General features: G+C 40.8%; 1 protein-coding gene across 3 annotated transcripts in view; it reads left to right on the forward strand.

Annotated features, from left to right (window-relative positions):
* Positions 1–27,904, forward strand: part of cunh8orf34 (chromosome unknown C8orf34 homolog) — a 59,688-nt gene that overhangs the window by 5,967 nt on the left and 25,817 nt on the right. For all 3 annotated transcript variants that reach the window (XM_087176798.1, XM_087176796.1, XM_023416996.2), the window contains exons 2-7: positions 6,533–6,677; positions 6,828–6,959; positions 9,013–9,132; positions 9,376–9,404; positions 10,307–10,470; positions 13,638–13,804. In XM_087176798.1, coding sequence (XP_087032924.1) covers positions 6,533–6,677; positions 6,828–6,959; positions 9,013–9,132; positions 9,376–9,404; positions 10,307–10,470; positions 13,638–13,804 — 757 coding nt within the window. The remainder of the gene's footprint in view (positions 1–6,532; positions 6,678–6,827; positions 6,960–9,012; positions 9,133–9,375; positions 9,405–10,306; positions 10,471–13,637; positions 13,805–27,904) is intronic.

Genomic DNA, 27,904 nt, shown 5'->3' on the forward strand with positions numbered 1-27,904 from the left:
CGAAGAGGGAGGACAAAGGATATCTGGGAGATCAGGCAGCGAGACAATGAGTGAAGTCCAATATGAGGAAGATTTAGAGCGTGCAGCGTAAGGTGGCGGCTGGGAGTGTCTGCGATTTGTGAGAGTACGGGAAAGAGAAGGAGACAGAGTGCAGTGTCTGTGTCGCATGCTAATAAAGTTATCATGTCCACTTACAGCCGGAGGATGGTGATGGCTTACTGCTGTGTGTAATTAATAGTCATGCTGGTGGTACGGGAGAGCTGATCATCTGACACACAGACTTGACAGTTAGCCTCTATTTGTTCAGCTGTTGTCTAATGATTGTATGTTTGTCCAAAGAGGGATTGATACAGTATGCGTCTGTGCACGTGTGTAATGTATGTACTTTAGTGGGGTCCAGGAAGAGGATGTGCTTTGTGCTGAATCCTCTTTCGCAGTCAGCTTTTTACTGAGTGGTGAGTTCCTACAAGAACATTTCTTACTAAAGTTAGAACATTTTTAGTTAGTTTTAATCTGTGCTTTTCTCACTTGTTTGAGGTAGGTGGGGCTCTGTTAGAAAAAATGCAGTATCATGTATTTCTGTGCACGAATCAGGATTTTTATCAATCTCTAAATCAAAATGTGATCAAACGACACCCACACAGTCCCGAAGGCGCGGATTAGCTGTGTTTTATGAGTGTTAAACTCTTAATAACTATTGCCTAAAGATGACTTTTTCGCTACTTGTTTGAAATTGTTTGCTTATTCGCTAATATTTACCGTTACAAAGAAACAGTCAAGATTTGAAACCAAGTTTTCAGGGGCTTTAAATGTTTCTCAGATCACCTGCTTCATCTGTAATTCCTCATATACTTTATAGTCTAATGTTGTCTATTTATTTCCCTTGTTGCATGTTTTTTTTTTTTTTTTTTTTTTCATTGCCATAAATAGAAAATCGACTGGATATGCAGCACTACATAATTCACTGCTATCTGGATCAAAACAGCTGTAACCAATGTACTTATATCAAAGGATAGGTTCATATTTTTTCCAAGTCGTCTTTAAACAATAGCCAAGTGCCCATATGTACGTTAACAGTTTTTGCTCGCTGTAATCCTTCATACTGACTGTGAAATGACCTCTGCTTACAGTAACATGTTTCTAATGTAACTGATGAAAGACAAAATCCACAGTCCTCATTCTGTGCAAAAACGGTTCCAGAGCTTATCTGAAGTTAATATGAGCCTTAAGCAATCCCAGTTTATCAAATCAAGTGGCTATCTTCCAAAGTTACCGTCTTTTTTAAAGCACTTTGAACACAGTTTTCTTGTGGAGCTGCGGTGGAGAAACAGTAACACAAAGAGGAAAATGTGCACCAAAAATATATATACTGAAAAATACCAATTTGGTTTGACTAACAGAGACTTCTGGAATCTCATTTAAACTTTGCTCAATTTAACAATGCATTTATACTAAGAAGAAGGACTGTGGCCTAAATCAATGAAGTCCCTCAGCTATATTTCTTAAGAATGTACTTTATAGTGTCTTCATTGCCATACATGAAAAACCATTTAAATATGCAGCACTGCACATTTCATGCCTTCTGGAACAAATCAAATGATCTGTAACTGAGTTTTTTATAATGATTATTTTCATTATTTGTTTTTTTTTTTTTCAATCATTTGAATAATCAGTTTGTCTATAGAATGTGAGAAAATAGTTCAGCAAGAAAACTTCAGATAGAAGTCTATGCAGTATTTATTGAGGTTAGGAGCAGAGAACGATGGGTGACTAGACCCCCCCATATATGTGAAGTACAGAATGCTCATCAAGCGTAGTTGCATATGATGATATGAGATAGCAAAGGATCCTGTCGAGTATAGACGCTGCTGGTGAGTGATGGAAACTCTCAGCCCGAATGTCCTGGAACAGCCCGGAGATCATGGTGGTGGTAGGGAAGTGGCAGAATTGCACTGATATCTGTCAGATGCATAGACATCAGATTACAGCGAGAAGAAATAGGAGAATTTCAATTATAGCAGAATAAAGTCAAAACCTGAGAGATAAGAGCTTTCTTATTTAAGACACGACGAAGCCTCATTGGAAAAATGCACAAAAAGATTTACTCTAGTCCAAAAAACAATCCAAGACCCCCAAATGTTTATTTTACATTTATATAGAAAAATGAAAATGACTAATGAGCCAGTCCCCCATTACTCATGCTAAAATTGCCACAAAAGAGATAGGAACATTTTTGTTCCTGCAAAACATGCAGTGATGAAAATGGACTTGAGGCAGTGCAGCACAATTGAGTGAGTGAAGCAGATAAAAGCATCTCCTCCTGATGAGTATTATCTGGTAGTGCCAGCCTGGTTAGGTGACATTGCCTCTCCTACGGTCTCCTCTTCTGCTCTTGTCTCTTATTCAAGGTCTGGATCTCTTCCAGTGGCATCTTTTCTCTCACTTTCTTCTCATCTTCACCTAAACAGGCTCATCACGCTGTTCCCTGTTTTTCCAATAATGACCTTTTCTGTATATGAAGACCATTGGGCAGCCACACAGACGTCACCTTGAATACCCTGTGATATAACTCTGCGTTGCCATATTTCACTGACAAATGGCAGGTAAATCAATGGCAGCCACTGGCCTCTAGTACAGGCGACAGGGAGCCGTGTTGGGAATCTTGGAAGAGCAGTGTGGCTGCATTTACATTTACATGAACAAGTCGTGAAGAAAAGATGCGAAGTTGATGGTTAATTTTTAACCAGGAAAAATATATTGTAAATATATACAGTATATCACTGCCTCGCAGGAACACAGACATGATAGATAGAAATCTGGCCCAAGCAGAGGAAGTGTTGTGTGCTGGTGGTTCAGTGCCTCCTCACAATCCACCAGGAGTCGGCAGCAACTGAGGTGGAAATTCATCAGCTCGCAGTTTTCCCAGTGAGAAAGTAAAGCTGAGGCAAAGTCGCTAGTACAATTTATGTAGCTGCATCAAATCTGACGATATCTGATTTTTTTTTTTTTTTTTTTTTTTTTTTTTTTTTTTTCTCAATCCACTTTTTTTTTTTTTTACTATGCACTTTTCATGGACTTTCTTTATAATACCTCCTTTGATTCCCACAAGAGAAAAGTGTCTGTATTTTAAAATGGAACTCATAAGGACACTTAAGCAGGGAGACTGAACTTGGGATTTGTTGTTACTCACCACCCTGTTAATGCCCCCCCCCCCCAGCTCCTCCTCATTTTATTCCCCCGTGAAACTCTCTCTGTGGATGTCTCTCTCTAATCTACCACCCATGTATGACCTTCAGAACATCCCCTGGTTACTGGCTCCTCCTCTCTCAGACTTTGTCCACTGTCAGTTTGGGGAGTTTGTTTAAGTTGCAGGGAGCGTCAGTGAGAGTATCATGATTGTCACTGTACCCGGAGGGAGTCCTTGAGAGCTTCCAAGGACACGGGTCTCTTTTGGTTGGCTGACAGCCACCGCCGAACCAAACAGCCTGGGGGTGTACAGATATCTCGGCCTGACAACGGCTCTGCACAGATATGGGACGGCATGTCTCAGTTGCTCATGCCACCTATTGGCCTGCTTATAGAACACTGATACAGATGCTGAAACTCTCTGCCTGTCTTTTATCTCTCTCACACACTCATGCACACACACACATAACATATGCTAAGGATGCTGTTCTGCTGATGCAAGTCACTCCAAACCAAATAGCATTAAAGTTTGCTTGACCCAAATTTTCGTGTACATCTTACTATGGTTCCTGTGAAAGAAAATATGATTACCAGTCAAACTGCAAGAGCTTCTCAAACATGACTCATATTATTTAAAACACCTCATTACCATAGAAAGTGTAGGATACAGTTACCTTGCTCTGCTCTATATGTGAGTTATGTAATGTATGCTTATCCACCGTGCAGATTCAGTGGGATCAGTTTCTTATATGTCTTTATAATAAGTCTTTTTTTTTTATTTTTTTTTTTTTATGATGTTATTGGAGATGTTGAAGGACACGAAGGTACAAAGGTGCATTAGCTCATTCAGCAGCTTGTGTCATAGATGCAAAACTCTCTGTAGGATATTCAATCGATATATGTTGGCACGAGAGAGTTTTACAGAACAGACGTGGGCAGAATGCAGATGTTACCCGCGTGTGCTGCCATTCCCTCGCAGTCCCCAGGGTCGACGCTATCTGTCCATCTGTCTTTGCAGTTCACCACTGTTTATTTCACTCATCCAACTCATGTGTTATCCTCTCTACACATCCGTATGTGCGGCCTCCACTGGGGAGAAACAATCCTGAAAATCAACACTCGGCAGTCCATCCATTAAAAGAAGTGCACATCCTTCACTCTACCCCTTCCCCACAAAAAACTATTAAGACTTGGAAACCCCCGGGGTAGTTAACGGAGTTCTGCTAGTTGGGCTTCCTGTGTAATCTACCAAATTACAACCTTCATTTATAGACCTCCTGTTGGTGGGTTAGTTAAATTACCCACAGGAGCTACTAAGCAGTAATTACAACTTTTACATCTTTGCATCTTTAGTGGTTTATAATTGTTAGACACCGGCCACAGAAGTCCATCGCAGTTTTGAGGAGAGATGCTTTTCTAAAATCTTAACGTGCTGTTTATTTTCTTACAGGATTCTCTCATTTGACTATTTCTCTTGAAGATCACTTCAACTTTATCTCTCACAGGCTGAGGTGTGGGGTTCCTCCATTCTTACACCTGCAGTCTGCAGTGAAACATTTGAGCACGATCCCTGTTTGTTCCTACACATGCTGTTTGCTGTCAGAGCTGCTGTAGACACTGGGGCTGGGCAGGAATGTCCCCCTGACCAATTACCTGATTAGCTTTCTGAGCACACACAGTGCAGCCAAGGCTAGCCAGCTATAATACACACACACGGGCTGTCTCCCCGTAGCCCTCCCCACCAAAGAAAGACACACATACAGATACATGAGCATGTCCACAAGGGCAAACGCATACCAGCCATCAAAGCATAGGACTACATGACTTTGTTTTGCTGCAGTTACACATGTAAATGTGCCACTCACACAGAAAACCTGCAGTCTCTCACACACACACACACACACACACATGCACGCACTCATTCTCTCCATACATTACATTACATCACCAATTCACTGCAGTCCACTAATGTCTTTCTTTGCTTCTCTGCAGCAGTCATCCTGAAGTCAGCCACAGCTGCTGTGACTGACTCAGACTGGTCAAAAGGAGTTCATTCTCATGCCATATAATACACACACACACACACATACACACACACACACACACACACACACACACACATACACATACATGTACTCGTTTCACATCACACACCAGCTTCAGAGGGACAATTATTCCCCCTCCAGCTGTAACAAAAAAAAAAACAGTTTTGCTTTGGTGCCAAAAGTAGTTTTCAGTATCCTGCAGAATATGATCAATGCTTTTCACATTGCATTTGTAGTTTTACCTCACCATGTCAGTGTGTTCCCATCCCTCAGCGTTGGCAAAGCTCAGACATAGGACATGATTAGTTATGGCATGATTGGCGCATTTGAAACCGAATTCCCATCATGCATTTGAAGGATTTTGAATTAGCATGCAGAGTAAGATGTGGCCTCTACCCTCAGCACCTGTTACTGTGACTCCCTGTGTTCTTTCCTTCTTTTCCACCTTCTGCAGTATTTTTCCTCTTTTTGGCTGCTTTCCTTTTGTCAGTTAAATTTGTCAGTCTCTCCTATGAACAATTGATTCATCTCCTCATAATATAATAAACTTTCTGAATATTTCACCTTTCATGTTCTCATAGTGCTCGGTGTCTTTTTAATAATTACATGTTTACCAATAATTGTCAAAATCTATTTTTGGAAGGCAAGTCATCTCCCAGTTGGAATGAAATAATGGTGTCTTTCTCCTCATTGTAGTGACATGATTATTCACAGTACTGAAATCAGAAGCTTCTGTTTGCCATCACTGAGTCATGATCAGTCCATCTCTATATTTGCCTGTTCTTCCATCAGACCCAGGATATTAAATGCTGCTCATTTCTTGACATATCTGGCAACGGATTTGCCTTTTCGCTTCATAGCATCGCTTTAAAAATGCACTGATTGCCCAAAGTCTGCAGTGTTTGTTTACTTGTTCGTCCTTGAGTCTTGACAGACTGATCTGACTTTGATGGAGCTTGCTGACATGTTTCTTACTAATTGATATAGAAGGGAAGCGCTCCCATCTTTGGGGACATGTTGTCTTGTTTGCCTTGACTTTTTTTTAACAATATTGAAACTAGCTGTAGAAAATTCCTGCAACTACATTGAAGGCAAGGGAGTTATCTCACCACTTTGGCCAGTTGTTTTCACCTATTCTCCCTTTTTAGAGTTAAGTCAACTACAAAACAAGACCTATACAACTTGTAGGGATTGATTGTCTCTACTTCAGCATGGTGGGATTCTCCACTGGCCGTTCTATTTCTCTCCCTTTGTAGTACCACGTTGGTCTAACCGCTCTCTGCTTTACTCTGCTCCTGTAGGAGTTGATGACCAAATTGATAACTGAGACTCCAGACCATCCAATCCCTTTTCTCATTGATCACCTGCAGACCAAGCAAGACAGCCCTGGCAAGTTGCACAGAGCTCTCTCTGGCTCCGCAGCACTGTGGGCACAGAGCTCCCCAGGTCAGTGCACACGAACACAAGCATGCATAATCTACACATACATACAGAATAAGGCATTTGTCTTTGTACCTACTTGACCTCCATTTGTACTCTCAAGAATTTGCATCGCAAGGTGTTCTGAACAGTAATTGTGACCGTCTCTCCTTACAGAAAGCAAAAACACTCGAAGGGAGTACAGCAGCTATGAGAAGCCATGGCAAATTCACCCAAAGAAACCGAAGAAATCCAAGAGCGACCTGGCTGTTTCGAGCATCTCTCCTCCTTCACCAGAATCCAAGTCTTGTGAGTTTCCTTTTTTTATACCATCTGCACTTTTCTAAGTTTGGCTAAGTGCTAAGTTTTCTCCTTTTTTGTTTTCTTTTTTGCACACACAGATGCACACAATCCACTACAGAATATGAAACCGCACAGTTTAGCTACCTGTTGTATCGGTAGTATCCCAATTACACGCTCCATTGGCTTTAATCTCCATTTTTAATTTGATATAATTATATCTAATTAAAGTTAGTCACAGTGTGCAGTCCAGCATTGCCCTTCCAGCCTCTCGGAGCCCTGCAGATGAGTTCGTAATAAAGTGCCACTTTTCATACAGTTACTGCTGCACTCCTACACACTGTAAAAATGAACTTTTCACAAAGTTCTCACATTAATGCAGAATGGATGCAGATGAGAAGATTTTTCTGGTGATAATGTTTAGCTCTGTAATAAATTACTACAGTTATGATGTTAGAATGAAGTATGGCACTCGAGACAATGAGGCTAGGTCAGATGGGGAGCAAGCAGAGCCATAGACTCATTCAATAATTTAACATTGTGCTCTGTCACTGCCAGACCATGTCTATTTTAAGCTGCGGTTGGAGAATTGCTCACAATCAAAAGGAAAATGGGTGTCGAGATGAGTGCATGGAGTGAGTCAAAGAAAACAAGTGAGACGGAGAAGTCGGAATAAAGGGAGCCCCATTCAGCACACAGAGGTGTACTTAAGTGAGGCGCATTAGCGGCGTTGCTGTTGCCCCTTCAGAGTAAGAAGCCTTCAAAGCTGCATTTAAAGTCAAATCCTATTAAAAATACATGCAAAGGTGTTTTGGTGTGCAGGGCTCATGAAAATTTTAAATCAAAAGAACTACCTCTCATCATTATTGTACAAAGTAGCGACAACAACACAACAGCTGTTATAAATATACCACTAATATCAAAAAGAATCCTTCACTGTTACATGAAGGCTCCTCCTCTCTGTGTACAGTTTGGCAAAGGGTTAATGTGCGTTGGCTTTACTTCTTTTTGACTGATGCTTTAATGGGCAGCCCTAGTGGGAATTGAATGCTTAACCCTTTATCTAAGACACGGCACAACCCATTGCTGCAGCAGCACAACACGCAGAGCAGAGAGAACTGAAAGGCGCTCTTAGCCGGAAGTAATGATTTTTTTTTTTTTTTTTTTTCCTGTATTTGGCAGAGACATTTGCTCTATGTTTATGGCTGTTACAATGCCAGGGAGCTTAGTCAGGGTAAACAAGGGTAGAGGAAGGCAGATTGTAGCAGAAGCGCTGTCAAATATTCACTAGCTAGTTTATTTATTTGACTGCCAGTGTGTGTGCAAACGCGAACAGAGGCGTGATGCTCACTTTTTGCACCCGTCAACACATATGTTTCATTCAAACATGCTTGAAATTCATTCAAAAATCATTTGCATAATATTCTAGTCAACGTGTCTGTTCAGGCAGTGAACAGTGGCAAGTAGTTGAGAGGACAACCAGTACATTTGTTTGGCATCTCCTCATAGCCCACTGGTTTTTCATGTTTATTCAAATTCAGATGTGTTAGAGAGCATAAGAATGTTAGATATGGAGGAACTACAAGTAATCCCCCGCCTATAAAGGAATATTGCTCTTGCCTTTTTTATAAATAATGTCTGAGTCTAACAGTTTATGAATTAACTATCATATAGAGGCTGAGGGATACTGCCAGAGGACGTGGGCAGGGTGTCAGTACAGTATGTGGGTCATTTCCTGCTCCTGTTTGAGTTGTTTGAGTGTTAATCAAAGAGACTGACAGACACTGTCCCCTGGCCTCTGGCCAGTGAGCTCTGCGCTTCTGGAAGAGACACCTTGACTTTTCTGCCAGTGTTTCTGTTCCACTGCTGCAATATGTAACCGCCACATCAAGCTGTGGTGTTTACATATTAAATTACAGTATGGTTCGTTTTTTCGGGTGTTATTTTTTGAATATTTGCTCAGAGATACTTTTGAATTCAATCTCTATTTATCTCCAGTGCTTTCAGAATATTGTATGTTTGTGTTTGTGTTTGTGTTTGTGTTTGTGTTTGCGATGTTCAGTGCCGCGGTCAGTCGAGTACCCATCCTGGGACTGGAGGGAGAGTCGGGACTTCGACGAGCTCAACCACATTTTGCAGGAGAGCAAGAAGTTGGGCAAAGCCCTGGAGAGCCTGTCACGTAGTGAGTGGCTGCAGCTCAGCAGAATGCATGCTTTACACAATACTGAGAAGCACTTTATACATCTTTACATACAGAACTTAAGTGTAGACCTTTCTGTAAATGTCACTGTAAATCCTGAGAGGAGAAACGGATCGAGCAGCTGATCTCACAAGCTCACCGCTAAGCTCAGAAGCAGTCTAAGCTGGGATTTTGAACTGCATTAGATGCTTCTCTGCGCTTTAAACCTTTTTCTTCCCTCTGCAGGCATTGCCGTCTCTGATGAGCTCGACCAGGTAGATATTAACTAGACTGCAGTCTTTGATAAACTCATATACACACTGACATTAAAGTTACGTTGGAAGCGGTTCCGTCGCTCATCGCTCTGCAGCATTGCTCTCACTACATCAAATAAAACCTGTGTTTCATAACTTCCACTTGGTTGACAGAGCAGCACAGCTCTTTTTCTGATGATGAACTGCTATCTCATGGGAGTGATATGTGACTTCAGTGAGCATGTCCTCCATCTCCCTCTCCTTCTCCTTTTGCTGCTTCACTGTGCATCTTACTCGCAAAGTTTTGTCTGAGCTCTGTCTTTGTCCTTGCCTGGCCCCAATTCTCTCCCAGCACAATAGTGCAGTGTCTGCCCGGGCTGGACATGCACAGAGCTGCTCAGGCTGGACACAGAACGATTTTGAAATGAGGGGTCTGGATGAGAATCGCAGCATATGTTTTGACAGGGACTTCACTTTTTGCTCAGTGCAGCAGTACATGCTCACTGCCCCTGGCTCTGAGCCCAGAGATTTTCCTTCTTTTCTGTGGGACAGGACGGATTGAATACGAAACACCTGCTCTGATCATGCAGACACAATAGAATTCGATACTATCCTGGATTTAGTGAAAGACAAGCAGACGTGTCTTTGCCTTTTTCTGTATTGAGCTGTAAGTGTGTGCTGGCTGGCTTTAGGAGGCAGATCTCAGACAATATTGTGCTGCTTTTTAAAATCCTACCTAAGAACAGACACAGTTGTTATTTTAAAGAACATAGTCTCAGTGTCGTTGAAAATGCAGTGCAGTGTTAAGAAAATATTTAATATCACTTCTCTGACTCATTTTCCCCTGTACCCCTTTTCATTCAAATCTGCATCTCATTATCTTTGCTGTCTTGCCCCTTAATCTTTCTGTATTGCTCTTTTAGAACTTGGGAGGGTATAACTCAGTGTTGCGCCCTCGGGTGGTGGGGGAGTGGGTTGGTCGTGAGGAAGAAGACGCAGATCCACTAGCTGCTGAAATGCTGCATCCCCCTGTCCCCCGGGCCAAAACTGAAGTTTGCTGGAGTGGAGACAGCAGCCCTGCTGGGAGGTTAGTGCGCGCATGTGTGAATCACTTGAATACAAAAAAAAAAAGTTTGAAATTTGACAAAGCTATTGTTGGCTCTTTTTTTAAAAATGAGGAGGTAGAATTCTAACTGTGGCTCCTGCTGCCTGAGGAATGCCCATCTGAATGGGTTTGATAATCCCATTTCAAAGGCGCGATCAAACATGCTTGCCATGATACTGCTTCAACCCAATTTCAAATTAAAGCTAACCTCATTTCTGTGCGCTCAAGGCCAAAGGAATTTTGTGCTTGTTACTTGAGAAATAGCCTGTCTTTGACAATATAACTGCGTCATGTATTGAACTTTTAAATCATTTCTCCCCCTCTTAAGAATTTTTTTTTTTTTTTTTTTTTCGCATTTTCTTTTTTTGATTCACGTGTTTGCAAAACTGTGCAGCTACCAAACAGCCTGGTTCCTCTTGGACTTCCCTGCCAGATGTTAGTATTGCCGTGTATGTGTAATGTAACATGTGAATTTTCGTGTGTGTCTGTGTGTCACATGCACTGCAGCTGCTGATGTGACTAATTAGAGGAAGATCGGATATAAAACCATAAATCATGTGCGGGCCTGAGCTGACATACACAGAGTGTTAATCTCATTAGGTTACTGTATGGGTGGATTATAGGGAGAAATCACTTAGTTAGAAGCCTGAGCTGGGAGATAGGGATGTGTGTGGGCTCACTGCTCAGTGTGTGTGCATATAAGTGATATGTTTTGTGTTCACCAATGAGGAGCGTGAGAAAAACTTACTGCTGTGTGTTTGGGATGGTGCATCATCCCCAAAGAAATCCCAGCTCCTCCCATTACCTTGAGGAGTACTTGGCTCATTTGATACATCACTTATATCAACTCCTTTTAATTGCATTTACTGGGATCTTGCTCCCACTTCAGATTCAATTTGGGGATTGGGAGCAGTTTTCAGATGAAGGTTACAGTATGATGTAAGGTATCACAGCTAATCAATTCCAGATCAAGTTACTCTTAACTCTAAGATTTGGTTAAGTTTATAATTTGTGTAAGAGGAGCTAAATATGACCACTCTGGGTGAGTGGAAAACTGGCAAAGACCTGCGTTGCCCAGTCCCGTCTGAGCCTTAATAGGCCAACCTCCTCTGGTGCTCATACACTTTCAGACTCGAGAAAAACTCCTTACCTGGTAAGTTTGTTCTCATTTTTGATCTTCTTGCTACTATTGCTCATTCCAGCCCACCTGTCACTGAGGACCATAAGGAGAGTTGACAGGTGCTGGTGACTCTATGAATGACTGCAGAGTCTAGAAGGATAAATACAAGGGGCACATGGGAAATCAGTTGCAGCTGTGGCAGAAGTATATTCAAGGAAATGGCTTGTTACGACAGAGTCTGTCTGATGGGACTTTCTCATCCAGCGGCAGTCAGAGCTTTATGATGAACTTCTGTCCTCTTCTTTTATCTTCCTATATTCATCCTCTCAACAGCACAGACACAGAGCACTTATTGTAATAGCAGAGGAAGATGGTGATAAACAAGGAGGTAGGGGAAGCTAACTTTGTAGCCATACTCCTGTTTTATTTTGCGGCCATATTTTCTTTAATGACTGGATCACACCACCTAAAGATTTTAATACAGGATATGAGCCTATAATACTGTGAAACGGCATTATAAAACATATACCACACAAGATACCCAAACAGCGTCTTCCTTCTCCATATTTTTCACCTCTGCAAAACTGTTAAAGTTTACTTTCCGGCTTGAAAATACTTTATTTGCAACCATAGGAAAATTTTAATCTTTCTTCCAAAGAATGTTTGTTTAGATTAAGACTAGACAACGGTGGAAAACGGCAAATGTGCAGAATCACATCAAACAGCTTGCCTTGCCCATTTTAGCGGATCTAATTATCAGAGAAAGACCATACAGAGGGGATGAAGAAATATCTGTCATCCTCTGACCCCTTCCCATTATCTGTAAATAGAAGTCATTAAAGTGAGATTAGCATCAAATTAATACTCCGGCTCTCTAATCCAAACCCTCAGCCAGTGGGATATGGAAATTAATTTCTCCAATATAGAGGTAGTGCAGAAGTCAGCCTCTACAATTGTATCAGTATATTTAACTGTATAGGAGTTGGAGACAATATTTGGCAATTTGTCTTCCACTCCATGTTCCAGGCTCAGACAGAGATAACCCAATTTCACCTGAGAAAAACACAAAGCTAGTGGGAAAAGAAGTATGAAGGGGAATGTTTTTCCATGTATTGTTTTGAATTGAAAACAGCCTGGGAGACAGCCTGTGAACTGTAAAGCTATACAGTACTATTAGCTAATGCTGATAGGAATAAACTGAGCAGAAATTGTGTATTTCCATAGCTACATCCTGTGGCAAACAGCAGCTAATGTTATAAATTACCATGTGTTGTAAATGTTAGCCTAAGCTTTCAAGGTAGAATAAATAGTTGAGTATGAAGACAAAGATTAAATGTAAACACAAACTAACGGGAGTGCTGAAAAGAGCAGCATTCCCATTCAGTATGAGATTAGAAACAGGTGATTCTGATTCTTTAAATATCTTATGATTTAAAGTTAAAGCGTTAAAATGATTACAGTCCATGCATATGTGTCTATGCCTTCCTTTGCTTTTCTTTAAACATTTAAACATTAAAGCAGTAGCTAACTTCTCCTGCATATCTGTGTGTTTGGATTTGATTGGTTTTCCTACTGATTTAAAATTAAAAAAAAAAAAAAAATACAGGGAAAGCTTTCAAGTCAAAATACTAAAGATTACTGCTAATGGTTTGTGCTTAGTGCTATAACTATTGCACTGTTGCTGATGTCAGAGCCATTAGCCCTCCTTATCTTCTTCCTGCTATCCATTTACAGCAAGTTGTACTGCCCTTGCATGGCACTTGAAATGACTGTTTGCTATTTTATCCCTAACAACCATGGAATGGCTGCCAAGTGCAAGCAGTGGTGAAAGACACTTTATATGCAGTCATGCATCTGCACACTGCCGGGGCAAATGCAACATTTTGTACTTGCTAGAAAGCCCGAGTCTGCTTAGATGCAAGCCAGAGAATAAAAGGATAAGCGGATGCAATTACTATAGGAACAAAGGTATTGTAAAAGATATTTGCTCCTCTTAAGCCCTGCCTCCTCTCTTGTATGTCTCCCTCAGCCTGAAGATGGAAACAAAGAGCAAAGGGCTAAGGGAACAGCAGCAGCATCATAAGAAGCTCCTGGCAGCCATGTTGTCCCAGGACTCCTTTGATTCAGTCCACAGCCCGGCCCCCTCTGTTGCAGAGGAAGAGATTGAGGACGAGGACGATGCCATGGAGCTTCTGGGTAATGTCTTGTAGCCTGTTTTTACACCACCTACTTACATACACAGACACAACTTGTAATGTGTAAACCGTGTTGTACTCTTGCACTTCACTGGATCAACATGAAGGTTGTGTGTTTTTTTTTTTGTTTTTTTTTTTTTTTTAAATGCAGCTGCATTCCATTAAATCAGAGTTTATATGGAATTGCCATTAATCATAGTACTGAGCTGCTTATGAGCCAGACTGAGAGACACCTGTTTTCTCACCTTTAGTGAGTATTTAACTTCATATAGTATATAAACCAGATACTATAGCTACAAATTGACCATACAGAATCACTCCCTCACTGTACATGTACACACTGTACTGACAATGAAATAAATTAAGACAAACAAAAAAGAGAGAGAGGTTAGCTATCAATAGAATGGTGTGGTGAAATGATAGAGACCAAGCTGATGATCTTTCAGTCATGTGAGAAGGGAGGTTCTCCATGTAATTGATAAAAGGTTGCCATATTTTAGAGGAAAAAAAAAAAATCTTATTCCTTAGCATGTAAGTTGTCTTTTCCTGAGGTATGCAATTGTTCACTTCTGAGAGCCGCAATCAAAATGGCAATGGGAGATCTGACTTCCATTTTCGTTGCAGTAAATTTTTTGGCAGTGGCCAATAGGATTTCTGCAAGCTTAATGTAATGACTATGTGTAAGATTAGATTTTGATAGTTTGCCCAAAAGGCATATCTCGGGATCCATTGGGAAAGTAATTCCATGAATTTTGGATAAAGTATCACAGATCCTCTGCCAAAGACCTTGTAGTTTACTGCACTGCCAAGTGGAATGAAGCAAAGTGCCCTCTACGGGACCACATCTGAAACAGCAGATAAAAGATTGGGGTTAAACCCATGTAGTTTAGAAGGGGTAAAATAATGTAAATGATTGAATTCAATTTGCCTATATCTTGAATTTAGTGGACATGTAACACAATTGCTGCATAACTCCCACAGTTCTGGCTGAACCTCACCTTCCTATTCAAGTGAATGGGGAAAGTGGTCTCAGACTTTTAACATGATCGGACAGTTTGGGGTTTTTGAGCAGACCAGAAGTTTTCATGAAAAGAATCAAATGTATTCTGTGACTGCAAGATCGCATCTTTAGCTGCTGTTTGAAGGAAAGGGAGTACACTGCTAAAAACACAGCTACCTACAAATATGTCTGATGCACCCTGTGGTTAAGGAAATATTATTTGCAATTAGATTACTGTATTGGGTAACTGGTCAAATATGTTTTTCCAGTTAAAAAGGAGATTTTGAATAAGGTCAAATATCTAAATAAAACAATAATAGTTGTATTAGTTCTATAAAGTTTTAGTGCCTTCTTTGTAGACACACCAAAAATGCACCAACATTTATGATTTGGGCTCATCACAGAAGAGGCATATAAGATGTTAAATTGACGTTGTGGCTCCTACTTCTTCTCAGCTGGGAAAAACTCATACTCTTACAGTGCTAATATAATTGTAGTTACATTCTTTGGCTCTATGCATCAAAAGCACCATGCAGAAGACATCTACCCTGGGAGTTGTGGAAATGCATGTTGGTAAAAGTGGAAAAGCACTCATTGAAAGAGAAGATTACCCTGCATTTGAGGAAAAGTAAACCATTCAAATGAAAGTGGTGGGAATTTCCTTTTAATAAGTATAGGGGACATCTTTAAAGGAATGGAATAGATGCATGTATGCAGACCTGTAGAAACATATTTACTGAATGCAGTGACTGGAGGGCTCAGTGAGCAAAGCAGCCATCAGTTTATGTTCTGTACTGAAGAGCGCTTTAGTAGTAGCTGTTAAGGGAAACTATGCTTCCTGTTTACATAGTTTAGCCAGATGTTCTCAGCCACTGAGTCTAGGTATTCACTCTGACAACTGGAGAATAACAAAGTAGTTCCTTGCAGATACTTTTTTTTTGTGCTATTTTAGTGCATACGCATGTGTGTGTGTGTGCGTGTGTGTGTGTGTGTGCTCACATTTCTTCATGTCGGTCATACCATGTCCTGACTTGAGATGAGAGTATGTGACAAAGGGGGGGAATAGAGTGTTTTGTTGACAGCTTCATACAGTGGAGGGTCTGATAGCTCATCCGCCGTCTGTACAGTGACAGGATGTAGTGCCTGGTGGCAAATTGGATTTGTTGACATAAATATTTTGTAAGGCAAAGTGCACTCTCTGTTTGTCTCTTACTCATTCTTCCCACTTTGTCTTTGCTGTGTAGCAGTCTTTACCTGCAGGGGTTATTCTCTTGAGTAAATTACCTTATTCCTGCATAGTAACACTACTGCAAAGGAAGGTCATATAAACATATGCACACACAACAGCTGCTATAAAGGTACACGGCACAGGTTTTTATAATCAAAGCATCACTTCAAGGATTTATTGCACCAGTAGCTCTGTAAAAGAATCTATCATAATGTTAATTGTTGAAACTCAGTGTTTCTTTCACCCTGGTTAGCTAAGAAATCTGACACTTTGAGGAATAGCAACCCCGCAACTTGCTCTTTTTTTATTTCCCACTGCAACATGGGCCCCCAATTATAGTTTCCAATCTCCTCAGCGCTGCTGCTCTGTGGTGACACACAATCTATGTACGCCTTCACTCACTGCTCTGCTGTCAATGCACTGAGGCACTTCTGCTTGTTAGCAAGATCTTTTCATCAGGGTCATCAGCAGGGTCACATTTCTTCATTGATGTGTGCTGGCAGGCCCACAGGTTGCACAGAGTGCAGCTGCAACAAATGATTGTTCTTACTCTCAAAACTACCGATTTTTAAAAAATGAATTGCTCATTAAGCATATAAAATATCAATTACTCTTTGATCTCAAGATAACCTGGACCAAAAGGTGCCTAAAATGTGCCCATTTTGTCTGAAAAGTTGAAAAAGTCGTGATCAGCTTGACCAAGTGACCAATTTGTTAATTGACTGTTTGAGCACCAACACAGACTGTCAAATCAGCTAAGAGGGCTTAGATTCCAGTTCTGCCTCAACAGCTACAAGTTTTAAGAGTTGTTTTAAATTTATTTCTGCTTCACTGCCACCAAGATAAATTCTATACTTTTATTATATTTTGTTAATTGATTGTGTGTTTCAGATTTATTGTAGGCCGGGTATTGTGAGACAGTGTAACATTTATGAAGGGAATTGATTTTATTCCCGTAGTACATATGCACCTTAATTACATTTAACTGTTCTATATCACTGTGCTCCTCCGATTAGTAGGAGACAATACAATAACACCAAGTTTTCCTTTCCTTTGTTACTAGCCAAACACAGTCATCACCCAGGGCAGCAGTATATAATGTTGATAAATAGAGCCATAAAGCAGGATGTTGATGGTCTGTGATGGCCCTCCTTGATCATAGCTCTGAAACTCAGGCATATTCCCCCTGTGGCTTTTACACTACAGTCCAGGGCCGTAATTCAAAGCAAGTAATGTAGCAAGGTCATCGCTGAGTCTCTGTCAAGGCCTGGTCATGGTGCTCTCCACAGGGACCAGCGCTACTGTGTTGACTGTCACTCTGAATGGCCTGGCTCATTACTGTAGACTTGATTAAAGTAATGCTAACATGCAGCATGTGGTGGCCTGGTGGGCTTGTAGGAATGAATGAACCCCGGGAGAGAGGGTCTTGGCACAAATATTGCACCTATGACCAAATGCATGCCAAAGATGACTGATGATCCTTGGTAGGAATAGTGATACTTCTGTATGTATGTGTGTGTATGTGTGTGTGTGTGTGTGTGTGTATGTATATATATATATATATACATATATACAGTATATAGATAGATAGATAGATAGATAGTATATTGATCCCTGAAGGAGAGATTTATCTTTTTACTTGCTGCTGTCCACATGTAGATAAAAACATATTGTCAGCTGCTCAGTTGGATTCTATAACTTGCTCAAGGTCTCTCAAATGGGTTAATCAATCAGAGGGTTAAATGTTAAGCAAATTCTATGACAAAGCACAAGTAACATGTTCTGTACTTGTGTTTTTACAGTTACCCAAAGTAAGAGGGCACAGTTTTTTCTAATTTTCATAAAAATGTTTAACATTGTCAATTAACTTCCATTTCTGAGCTCTGTTGTATCTTAATTTCCCCCACATCCTATATGGTGCATTGCTGCATATGACGTTATTGCCCCTTATGGTCTTTCACATGCAGCAGTACAACCACCACTACAGTACCAGAGATTCTTGGAGGCCTGGTATCTATTTAAGCATTTGCTTAGGATGACCTCTAGTGGCTAAAATACAGTATTACAACTGCTATGACACATTGAGCTGGGCCAGAAAAAGTGTTTTAGAACTTATTAGTGTCAGGTTAGTACATTTGAATTTAGGTAACCTGGCAAAGTATGCATTGGCTGTCATTCTTACAGTGCAGTGATCACACACTTCACTAATCTGGCATGTATAAGACAGACCATTAAAATTATGTTTTTGGATTGTTTTGCAAGTATCCAGCACTATGAAGCATTTAGTTGCACAAAAAAACACATCAAACACATTTTAAAGACACTGATTTACTTTCATGTACCTACATATATCTCATCTTCTCCAACATCTCTTTACACACACACACACGCGCACACACACTCATGTAGCATGAAATGCTGATTAAAGACACTCATCCCAAAGGGACATATGTTAACTCCAGATGCACGTCAGTCGTTTCTTCATGTACTTGTTGTATTATCAGTTGAGCGGAGCTTTTTTCATCACTCCTGCTAATTGGCTGTTAGTCTCCTTGTGTTGATTTGCTGCTGTTGGAGAAAGATCCACATTAACACAAATGGGAGTGATCAGTCATGTTTACGTGTCCAAACCTCTGAAGGATGAGGAACACTAACCACCATGGAGCTAGGAAAGGAGTTCCAGTCTGTCCTGTGTAACAACTACAACTTCTGTGAGAGAATAAGATGCGTAATATAAGCAGGCTTAGAAAGATACAAACGAAAGTTAGCAACTAATCCCCATTTCCATATTGAGCAGAAGGGTTTTCCAAACTAAGTGTCTTTTTGCCAGCACCTGGATAAGGAGCTTATGAAAATATAATAAGATCGACTTAGAATGGTTTACAAGACTACTAGCCAAGGTCTTCCAGATTGAATACAATTATAAAACCCAAATACATGGCTTAAGATTGATTTGTTTTCTTCAGATTGTTCCAAAAAGAGAAAATAAAATCAGCATAGAGGTTAAGTCTTATTGATTCTCTAGCTGCTCTCAGGGATGGCACTGTGTTTTCCCAGTTGTTTTCATTAGTTCTGTGCTTAATATTTACCACAGTCGAAACCATACTGAAAATGAATATGACTCACATGTTCTTGTAAAACCACGGAAAAATCAAGTTTTTTAGCTTTCGCTAGGCAGTGGGACCACAATTTTATACTAATCTGAAATAAGAAACAAGCTGAGTTCAGTGTGTGGGGAGAAACACCCTGTTTTGGCCTTGCAGTGTTATTTTATGGTAAGTTAATGAGACGAGTTAGCCAGTTCCCCACTGTAAAGTTGCTGTTCTCGTCATCCTTGGTGGAAGTATTCCATTTCAGGGACAAAGCCTCTGAATTCTCAAAATCTACTTATTTACACTTTTTTTTCTACAATTAATTTTGTATATTGTCAATTGTAGCAAGACAAACTCAGATCTTCTTAAGGTGTGATGAAAAATGAGTTATAATATGATCAATAATGTTTCACCCTTATCTACTTTTACTCTGCTTAAAGAATTCTGTTTAGAAGAAGGGACATTACTATTAGTTTTGGGACCTAGTGGGAGGGTTGTAGTTGAACCCATTTCACATGCACACACATTTCCAGTGTTGCAAAGGGTAACTGAGTACCTCAGTATAAAACATCTACAGTACATGGCAGTCATCAGATCCCCCCTGCATGAGTCCACAGACCCTCTTTAATATGTCAGCCCACACTGGCATGATTCCTGAAACAGGAGAGGAGGACGTGGGAGTAGATTTACCCACTCTCACTGATTCACAGTGACAGTGAAGATTTGATGGGGGGGGGGCAGGATGAGGGTATGATAAAGCTCTGTCTGATCTTTGATACACACTGAATAAAACAGTGTCTGATGGATGAGTTACAATGCCTGTGTGTGGCTCTTTTGTTTGAAGACGTTATATCTTCCTTGATCAAGCTCTGCCTGATGAATGATACAATGGCAGTTTTTTTATATACATATATACAGTATACACATTGAGTAGGCCAGAGAATGTGAGCCAAACCTTTTTCACAACCTTTACTTTCTCTTATATCCTCACATTTAAGTAAAAAAAAAAAATCTGTTAGTAGTTCTTCAATTGCGTATAAACCCCTTGCTTCTGAGGTTGATTACAGTCTTAGCCTTTCAACTCATGGAGGCCTGAACATGCCTCCTTAAAATTCTTGCCACACATTTGGCATTTCCAGAAAGACCTAATATAAATTGTTTAAAACCCAGATTTCTTTTTTTTTTCTTTTCTTTTTTTTTAAGCAAAAATAGCAATACGATCAATACTAGCAGTAGCAGCAGTAGTCCGGCATTACAAAGTACTTGAAGTATCAAAAATAAAAGAACATGAGTCTGTATTACTTATGTGATCATTAGGCCCAGCTGAATTTTTTTTTTTTTGTGCTAATTAGCAAATATTAGCATGCTAATATGCTAAACTAAGATGGTGAACATGGTAAACATGTTAGCTTTTTCACTGTGAGCTTGTTAGCATGGTAATGTTAACAAGTAGCTGAAACACTGCTGTGCCTCAACACACCTCCACAGAGCTGCTAGCATGGCTAAAGACTCTTAGCCTTGCTGTACTGTAGCTCGGAAAAGTAGAGCTAATTTGACCTGTTTTTACATTCTTTTATTTAGTTTAAGCAATACCTCATTTTTTATTAGGTTTTTATATTTTTTTTGTGTAAAATCTGAAAATCAGTGAGGTAGAAGGATGAAGAAGCATGATATAGAAATGCTCAAATAAAGTTCAGTTGAAGTATTTGAGTAAACGCTAGTAACTTTGCACCACTGTTAAGAACATAGTTAATATCATACCACTTGATTTGGTGAGGTAACTTTTTGTAACTGTACATCCCTGCATGTGTCTGAATGGACTGATTGCTGTGCTAACATGGCTGAGAGCTGTCTCTTTGTCTTCTGCCTTGGGCCAGAATTCAGATAGCCAGTGCTGGCAGACAAGGCATGCACTTCCTGACGCCAGCAGAAGCAGCAGGAACAACTCTCAACAACAACACACACAGAGACGCACTCCCATCACCCCCATCAGCCCCTTCATCCTTGCCCAAACAACCAAAGACACAACAGTTGCCCTGTAAACAATGTAACCTAACAACACAGCAGTATCATCATGGCTTTGAGAGAAGAAGAGGAGGAGGAGGAGGAGGTGGATGAGAACAAAGCCTACATGTCAGCGGTGCGAGTTGCTTCAGCACTAAATCTTTCACTTGAAGTACGGGCTTGAAAGGGCTGGGCTCACCTCTGAAGGTTTCACTGGCCTGATGGTGAAAAGAATGTCCCCCAGTAAAACTCTAACTGCGCCCAATTTGACGCCTGTAAAAGTCTCCATGGTGCAGATGGATACATTAATCGAGAGGCAAATTGCTGTGGTATTACGGTGGTATTACTGGAAGCAATTACCAATAGGCAAGTAGACTGCTGTGATCATACCATAAATCTAGCAGTAGTCATTACGCAGAATATGGCCTAATACCAGCCACCGTACGTACCTCTGGTGTGTGTAAGCGCTTTAGATGAACTGAGGAGATTATCTTAATGGAAGGGAGCTGAATGGACACAGTGATGCTGTATTGTGGCTACTGTAGCCAGACAGAAGTAAAAGATGGTAGATAGACACACAAGGATGATCGCTGTGGATAGGGTTGTTATCTAGAATCACCGATAAGGGACTTGTGTGAATAGAGGCATTGTGTTATTATAGTTTTATTATAGGTTAATCGACCTAAGACCACCCCAACAGTGCCGTGGGCAGCTTTATCTAAAAAGAAATTACAGAGTAAAATTTGAAAACATAAAGTTACATCACTGTTTGCTGGCTCCTGTCTGCTCTAAGATTACGATTTAAGACGAGTGAGATATAGACTTTGTCATTATACAATAATTGGTGTGTAATAAGTAGTCTGTGTGTCTGTGAGTGTGTCTGTGTATTTCCATGGGTGAATGCAAACGTTAAACTGTACCTCTCTCTGAAGTTGTGTGTGTGCTGTTTTATCTATGTGTTTATCATAAACAAGCAGGGAAACGATGAAAAAGGTTGAGTTTGGAGGAGTGAATTGCTTGCACAGTACTACCTACAACATTATTCCATTACTCATGTTAAGTTATGCTTCTTTTTTTTTTAATAGCTGTTTCTCTACAACCGCTCTACATTCCTCTTGTACAGGCAGTCGAGCACATTTCTGATGGATTACTTAATTCTTTGGTGATTAATATTATTGTTTTGAATTGTAGATGGCAGACTTGATCCTGACAGACAGCCTTTTTTTTTTTAATATTCTACATAGTAAATATATATCAAAACGGCTGTCTTGAAGATCAATAGTTAAGCAACAATTTGAAGAAAGAGAGAAATTTCCAGAGCAGTCAAAGAAGTCACTTTATCCAAGTACAGTGACTGGCAGTGCGATGCATCAATCCATCAAGCTCTGCTGTGTCTACGGTGACGTCCTAATCTCTGCAATATTTGCGGTTAGAAAGTGAGTTAAAAGGAGGTTTGCACCAATGTCTGCGATAAGACTTTCCACAGGCGTCAGAGCCGTGATGTTACCCTGCTCATGTGCGTCCCCATCTGATTCTGATCAGCGTTTTTACTGCTGCACTTAGAGTTGTGGGGACTTGGAGTCTAACAGGCATATTTTTAGGCCAGAAGGGGAGGAGGGGGGGGAGAGGGGGGGGGCGCTATTGAAAGCCGAGACATGATTATGAAATGTAACTTGGAATATTGTTTTTATTACAAAGCCAAACAAATGCGTCTCCGCCGCGACTCACATCAAAGATGTCTGTGTGACGACTAACCGCCGAGTGGAGGCTTTGTGCTCGACGCTTAATGAAACACAAATGCTGGTTGTATGTGTGAGGGCAACGAAAGTGTGAGGTCTGCGAGTGTCAGTGTATGTGTTGGGTTGAGTATGTGCTGCGTGCCTTTTTATCTATACGTCTGAGTATGCTGCTCACACATGTGGGTCTCTGTGTGTGTGTGTGTGTGTGTGTGTGTGTGTGTGTGTGTGTGTGTGAGTGCAGCTTTTTTAACTGTATATCGCAAGGAGCAAGGCATCTATCACTTACAGACTATTAATTGGAGCCCAGTGTTATGTGGTGAGACGTCGTCACTGCTCATGAAAGAATGGAAAGTTCACTTAGATGAGACACAATAACTCACAGCACTTGATGAAATGCTTTTGGATTTGGTTTGGGAGATGATGAAGTGTGTGTGTGTGGTGTGTGTGTTTGCGTGCCTCCCCTCTCCACGTGTGGGGTAGTGCGTTAGCTGATTCCACCCCTGCATCTGTCAACGCAACATCCAAGAAGGTGTATATTAAGTTATTTGTGAAGTCGGGGCGCTAATTATGACTTCAACTCTGTTTTTAGGACCAATGAAAAGCAGCATAGAGCCAGTCAGTCCGTCGCTATCTAAACAACATTAAATTACATGGAAACTTGGAGAGAGGAGCACACAAAAACTTTATCTGTGCGCCCTTTTCCGCTCCTTCCTGGCTTTACTGTGAGTGAGTGATTGCGGCACGGAATTCCTCATCGCTCAGGCCTTTTGTTGGGATTGCATCGCTCGAATAGTTTCCACCCCCCCTAGCCCCCCCCCACACACCCTGCTCACCCCCTACCCCCCAGTGCAGACCCATTTTATTTATCTGCCATGTCTCATCGTTAGACAGGGGGAGCACGCATGGCTGCCCCGGTGCCCAGGGAGTGGAAATGTGACGGGCTGACAAACGGGCGAGTGTGGACAGACGTTTGTTGTGTCTAGACAGAGGCCTGGGAGGCTGTCATGGTCTCAGGGTAAACTGGTCTCACTGGAGACGCACTGTAAACTTATCATGGTGGTATTGTGTGGGAGGCATGCTGGGCTCTATTGTGAACCCGGAGAGTATGCATTCAGTCATATGTGTTTGACTAAGTAGACAGAGAAGAAAAGGACACTTGGACACACCAAATGTAATGTGTGTTCACTAAATCTTCCACGTGAGCATCGATTTTTAATTTGCCACATTAAAAAAAAGCTACGTGTATTTATAGTTTGTTTTCAAAAGTCAAATTAAGGCCATTTTACACAGTGCCTTAACATTTGACATAGAAACTAACAATTCCATGCTCACTGATGGAAAAAAAACATTTTTTGTGGTCATATTCAGGCCTCTAGTCATCGGGATACAGTGTGAGCAAATGCGTCAGAATACTTATGTGCATGTAAAAGCAGTCATTTACAATACTAACACCCAAACCCCAAACCCTGAGTAACATATTCATCACTTTAGCACTCCACACACAGGCCTTCCTCAGAGACAGTGTGGTGTCGACACAGAAATCTGTCACCTCTCCCTCCCCCAATAAAAAAAAAAAAGTTCAGAGTTGGATTCAGCATCATGGAGCACTGACATGGCTGCAATTCAGACTGCTGTTACACAGATGAAGGGCTGAACCCGCTGTTAAATCTCGTTCTTGGAGAGACATTAAGATTTAAATGTACAAAAATAAATTTCAGTGTTTTTGTATCCTTAATTTATCAAAAAAAAAAAAAAAAAGCTGCCTTTCTTCAATGTTTGTTTCAAAGTTACTTTTTCTGTTAACCCATCTGTCCTGAAACTAGCATACACATAAGAAAAAAACACTTAGGCTGTTACTCTTCCCTTCCCAGTTGCTTCTATGACTGTTGAAATTATCTGGAAATGTTGTTCTCTATTCTCTAACCTGTCCAAAAGCACAAACTATTGCAAGTGTGCAACAACTTGCTTTTGCACAAAATGTGTTTCAACCTCTGCTACATTTCATTCAGCCAAAGTCTAATCTGTTTTCTGTAAGGGATGCTTTGTTTACTTCAGTGACCTTTGAGTGTCTGAGATTAGCTCTCTCTTCCTTCAGACACTGAGCTCTTTCTCTCCATTATTGTGTCATTTTATCTTGACCAGAAGGAAACAATGTCTAAAAGACAAAGCGGGAGTTGAGGTGACGAGCAGCTGTGTACATTGAGGTCATGCTCTCTTTCAGTGTGAGAGCCGGTTGCTGTTATTCTTTTGGCATTTCATGAAAGCCGCAGCCTCACAAGTGAATGTTTCCAAGTGTCAAGTAATGATTTGTATCGCAGGCTATGACCCCAAAAAAATCTGGTATGCCACATTAGTCAGTCACCAAAAGATGGGAAAATGGTTTTTAAAAAAAAAAAAAAAAGAAAAAAGGCAGAAGTGGGAATGGACGAAGAGAAAAGAGGAAAAGGTGAAGGCCCAAACTTGGGCAGTTCCCACGACCGGCGAATTGCCCAAATCGCTGGTGGCTCTCTCTGTCCCCACCCCCTCCAATGCGTTCCGTGATGAATGGGACATTTAATATTGCCTCGCTTAAGGGTATTACTGGAATGTATCTGTCCTTCTCAAAACACTAGAACAACACTTGTTCTCAGACAGCCTGGACACGGACTAGTGTCAGTGTTCAAAATGTGAGAAAATCCAGCATCTTTTTGGAGTTTGTTAAAGGTCAAGGTTAAAGGTAAAGAGACATATTGATTTAGATCTTGTAAATCTTTTTTTTTTTGGCTGTCTGTACTGAATTGAAAGCGGTCAACGGCAACTACTCATATAATCTGGAGGAAGATAATAGTGCACTAATGATTATTTAAGAAGTTTTCAATTGAAAGACATCATTTTTCAAGAAACAGTTTTACTCAGATTAGCAGTTAATATATTGGTTTCCTCCCTACATGTGAACCAATCTGTGTATTTGCAGGCTTTTTGTATTTGTATGTTCTAGATTGATATTTTTTTGTTTTTTCACCCCTCTACTGTAGCGCTGTGTTCTTTATCTGTTAACAATCGTAAATGTCTACAGCCATCACCGTCACCGTCTTAGTAAGCATGCCAACATTTGCTAATTAGCACTAAAGGCAAAATAGAGCTGAGGCTGATGAAATGTCATTTGTTTTTTTTTTACAAGCACTTGGTCATAAAGATTTGATCCTTTGGATTCCACGTGAGGGGATCGCCAAAGTTGTTCAATGGCAATCCATCTAATAGTTGAGAGATAGAGATATTTCACTCAGGACCATCCTCAGAGACACACCACATGCAGCAGTAGGCTAAAAACAACCGACTCCACATGCATCCGTTCTTGCTGTATTTGCTTGTGAACTGTGTTCTCTGGAAAAATAAGAAACAATTAACAGGAGCTTAGCGAACCTGGTCAGGGTATAGTCACCACTACGTGGGTTGGATTGAAGCACTGCATTTAGGTGTCACCCAAAGGAGACGGGAGACGGGTGAGATTTTCTGGCTCTGCGCCACGCTGATGAATGGAGGCAGAGAGTTCGCATGAGCAAGTGTCATCCAATCTAATCCAGGTGATTAGTCATGCATTCTCGTCTTTCAAGGTGTGAGGCCCCTTTTTTTTTCTTCTTTTTTTTTTTTTTCTCCCCCAAACCAGGGGCTCAGGTAATGTGATCCCAAAGTGAAAAGTATCAATGTTGGTTTCAAATAACTACATACACACATAAATGGAGACACAGGCACGTACTGTACTATATGTACAAGAGTAGAAACAATGGTAGCAAGGGGCGAGAATATACTCTGTCCTCAAGGCGACCCACCTCACTGGCCAAGCTCCTAAATTCTTCTGGTCTTATGGGAAGAATGGGACAAATATTGTTATGGTGACCAGTCAAAATGTTCTGCGTGATTCAACATGTGTTTAAAAAGCTTGACCAACACACTTAACCAAGCACGAGTGCAGACACCCACTCATGTATTCATTCTCATAACATGGAAAGTACTGCAATATGTTTTATCTCTTGAGGATGCATTCAAAACCAAAATGGTCTGGCTGCTTCAGGCTCTGCCCTTTGATCTTCTGTAATATTTAACCAATCTGTTACAAGTCTGCGCTTTGCTACAGAAAACACTGACTTCATATTATTCTACTTCACTGCTGTTCTTTCATAAATCTTTTCATTGGCTCGATTTGTGCTTTCTTTTCTTCATCATGCTAGCGCAGTGTCTATTAAAGAAACATGCATCACACTGTCTTGATGCTGAAAATTCGGTACCATGATATGATAGCTGATGATCCTGTTTAGTCTTGAATCGCATTCAAATGTCAAACTGAGTTGTTCCATGCGTAGAGCATTTCATGGAGAACAGCTGTATTTTGAGATAAAGCAGATATCTTAGAAAAGGGGGAGGGGGGGCAGACAAAAATAAAGTTTATTTAACATGTGCATAAGAAAAAAAAGAAGTGAAAAAGGACCTCTGCACCTGTTAACTGTGTGTGTATGTGTCTGTTTTATGTGTGTGTGTGTAAGCAGGTGTTAAGGATGAACAATACTGGCATGCCTGATACATATGGACTTTTTTAGCGTCAGAGGGAACGGGGTCTGTATGTGTGTATGTGTGTGTGTGTGTGTGTGTGTGTTTGTGCTCAGGGAGTATTTGCTCTCGAGGACACAGGGAGAGATCAGACGAAACCCAACTTTTCCAGCGCTCCATCTCCCTCTTACCGCTCATTTTTCCTCTCCGACTTCATTGTTCTTTGTCCCCTTCAACCTCGTATTGTTAACGTACCCTTCCTGTGTCTGTGCCGCCGTGATGTGGCGCTGTCATCGGCTCTTCCTCATCGCTCCCTGCAACAAAGATTTTTGTAGTATTTTTAAAAAAAAAAATTTTAACTCCTAAATCTCTGTGTTTGTGGTTGTATCTATGTGCGTGTGAGGGAGCATAGCAGCAGTGCTGGGCTCAGAGTGTTTATTTACTATGATGTGCTTGCTCGCTTCTTCAGCTCTGAGCAGACTGTCATCGCCGGGCATCATATTGACAAGAGAGA

This window comes from Seriola lalandi, unplaced genomic scaffold (assembly GCF_002814215.2).
Source record: "Seriola lalandi dorsalis isolate HSWRI2012SDOR001 ecotype SW California unplaced genomic scaffold, Sedor1 jcf7180002054570, whole genome shotgun sequence".
Taxonomy (NCBI): domain Eukaryota; kingdom Metazoa; phylum Chordata; class Actinopteri; order Carangiformes; family Carangidae; genus Seriola; species Seriola lalandi.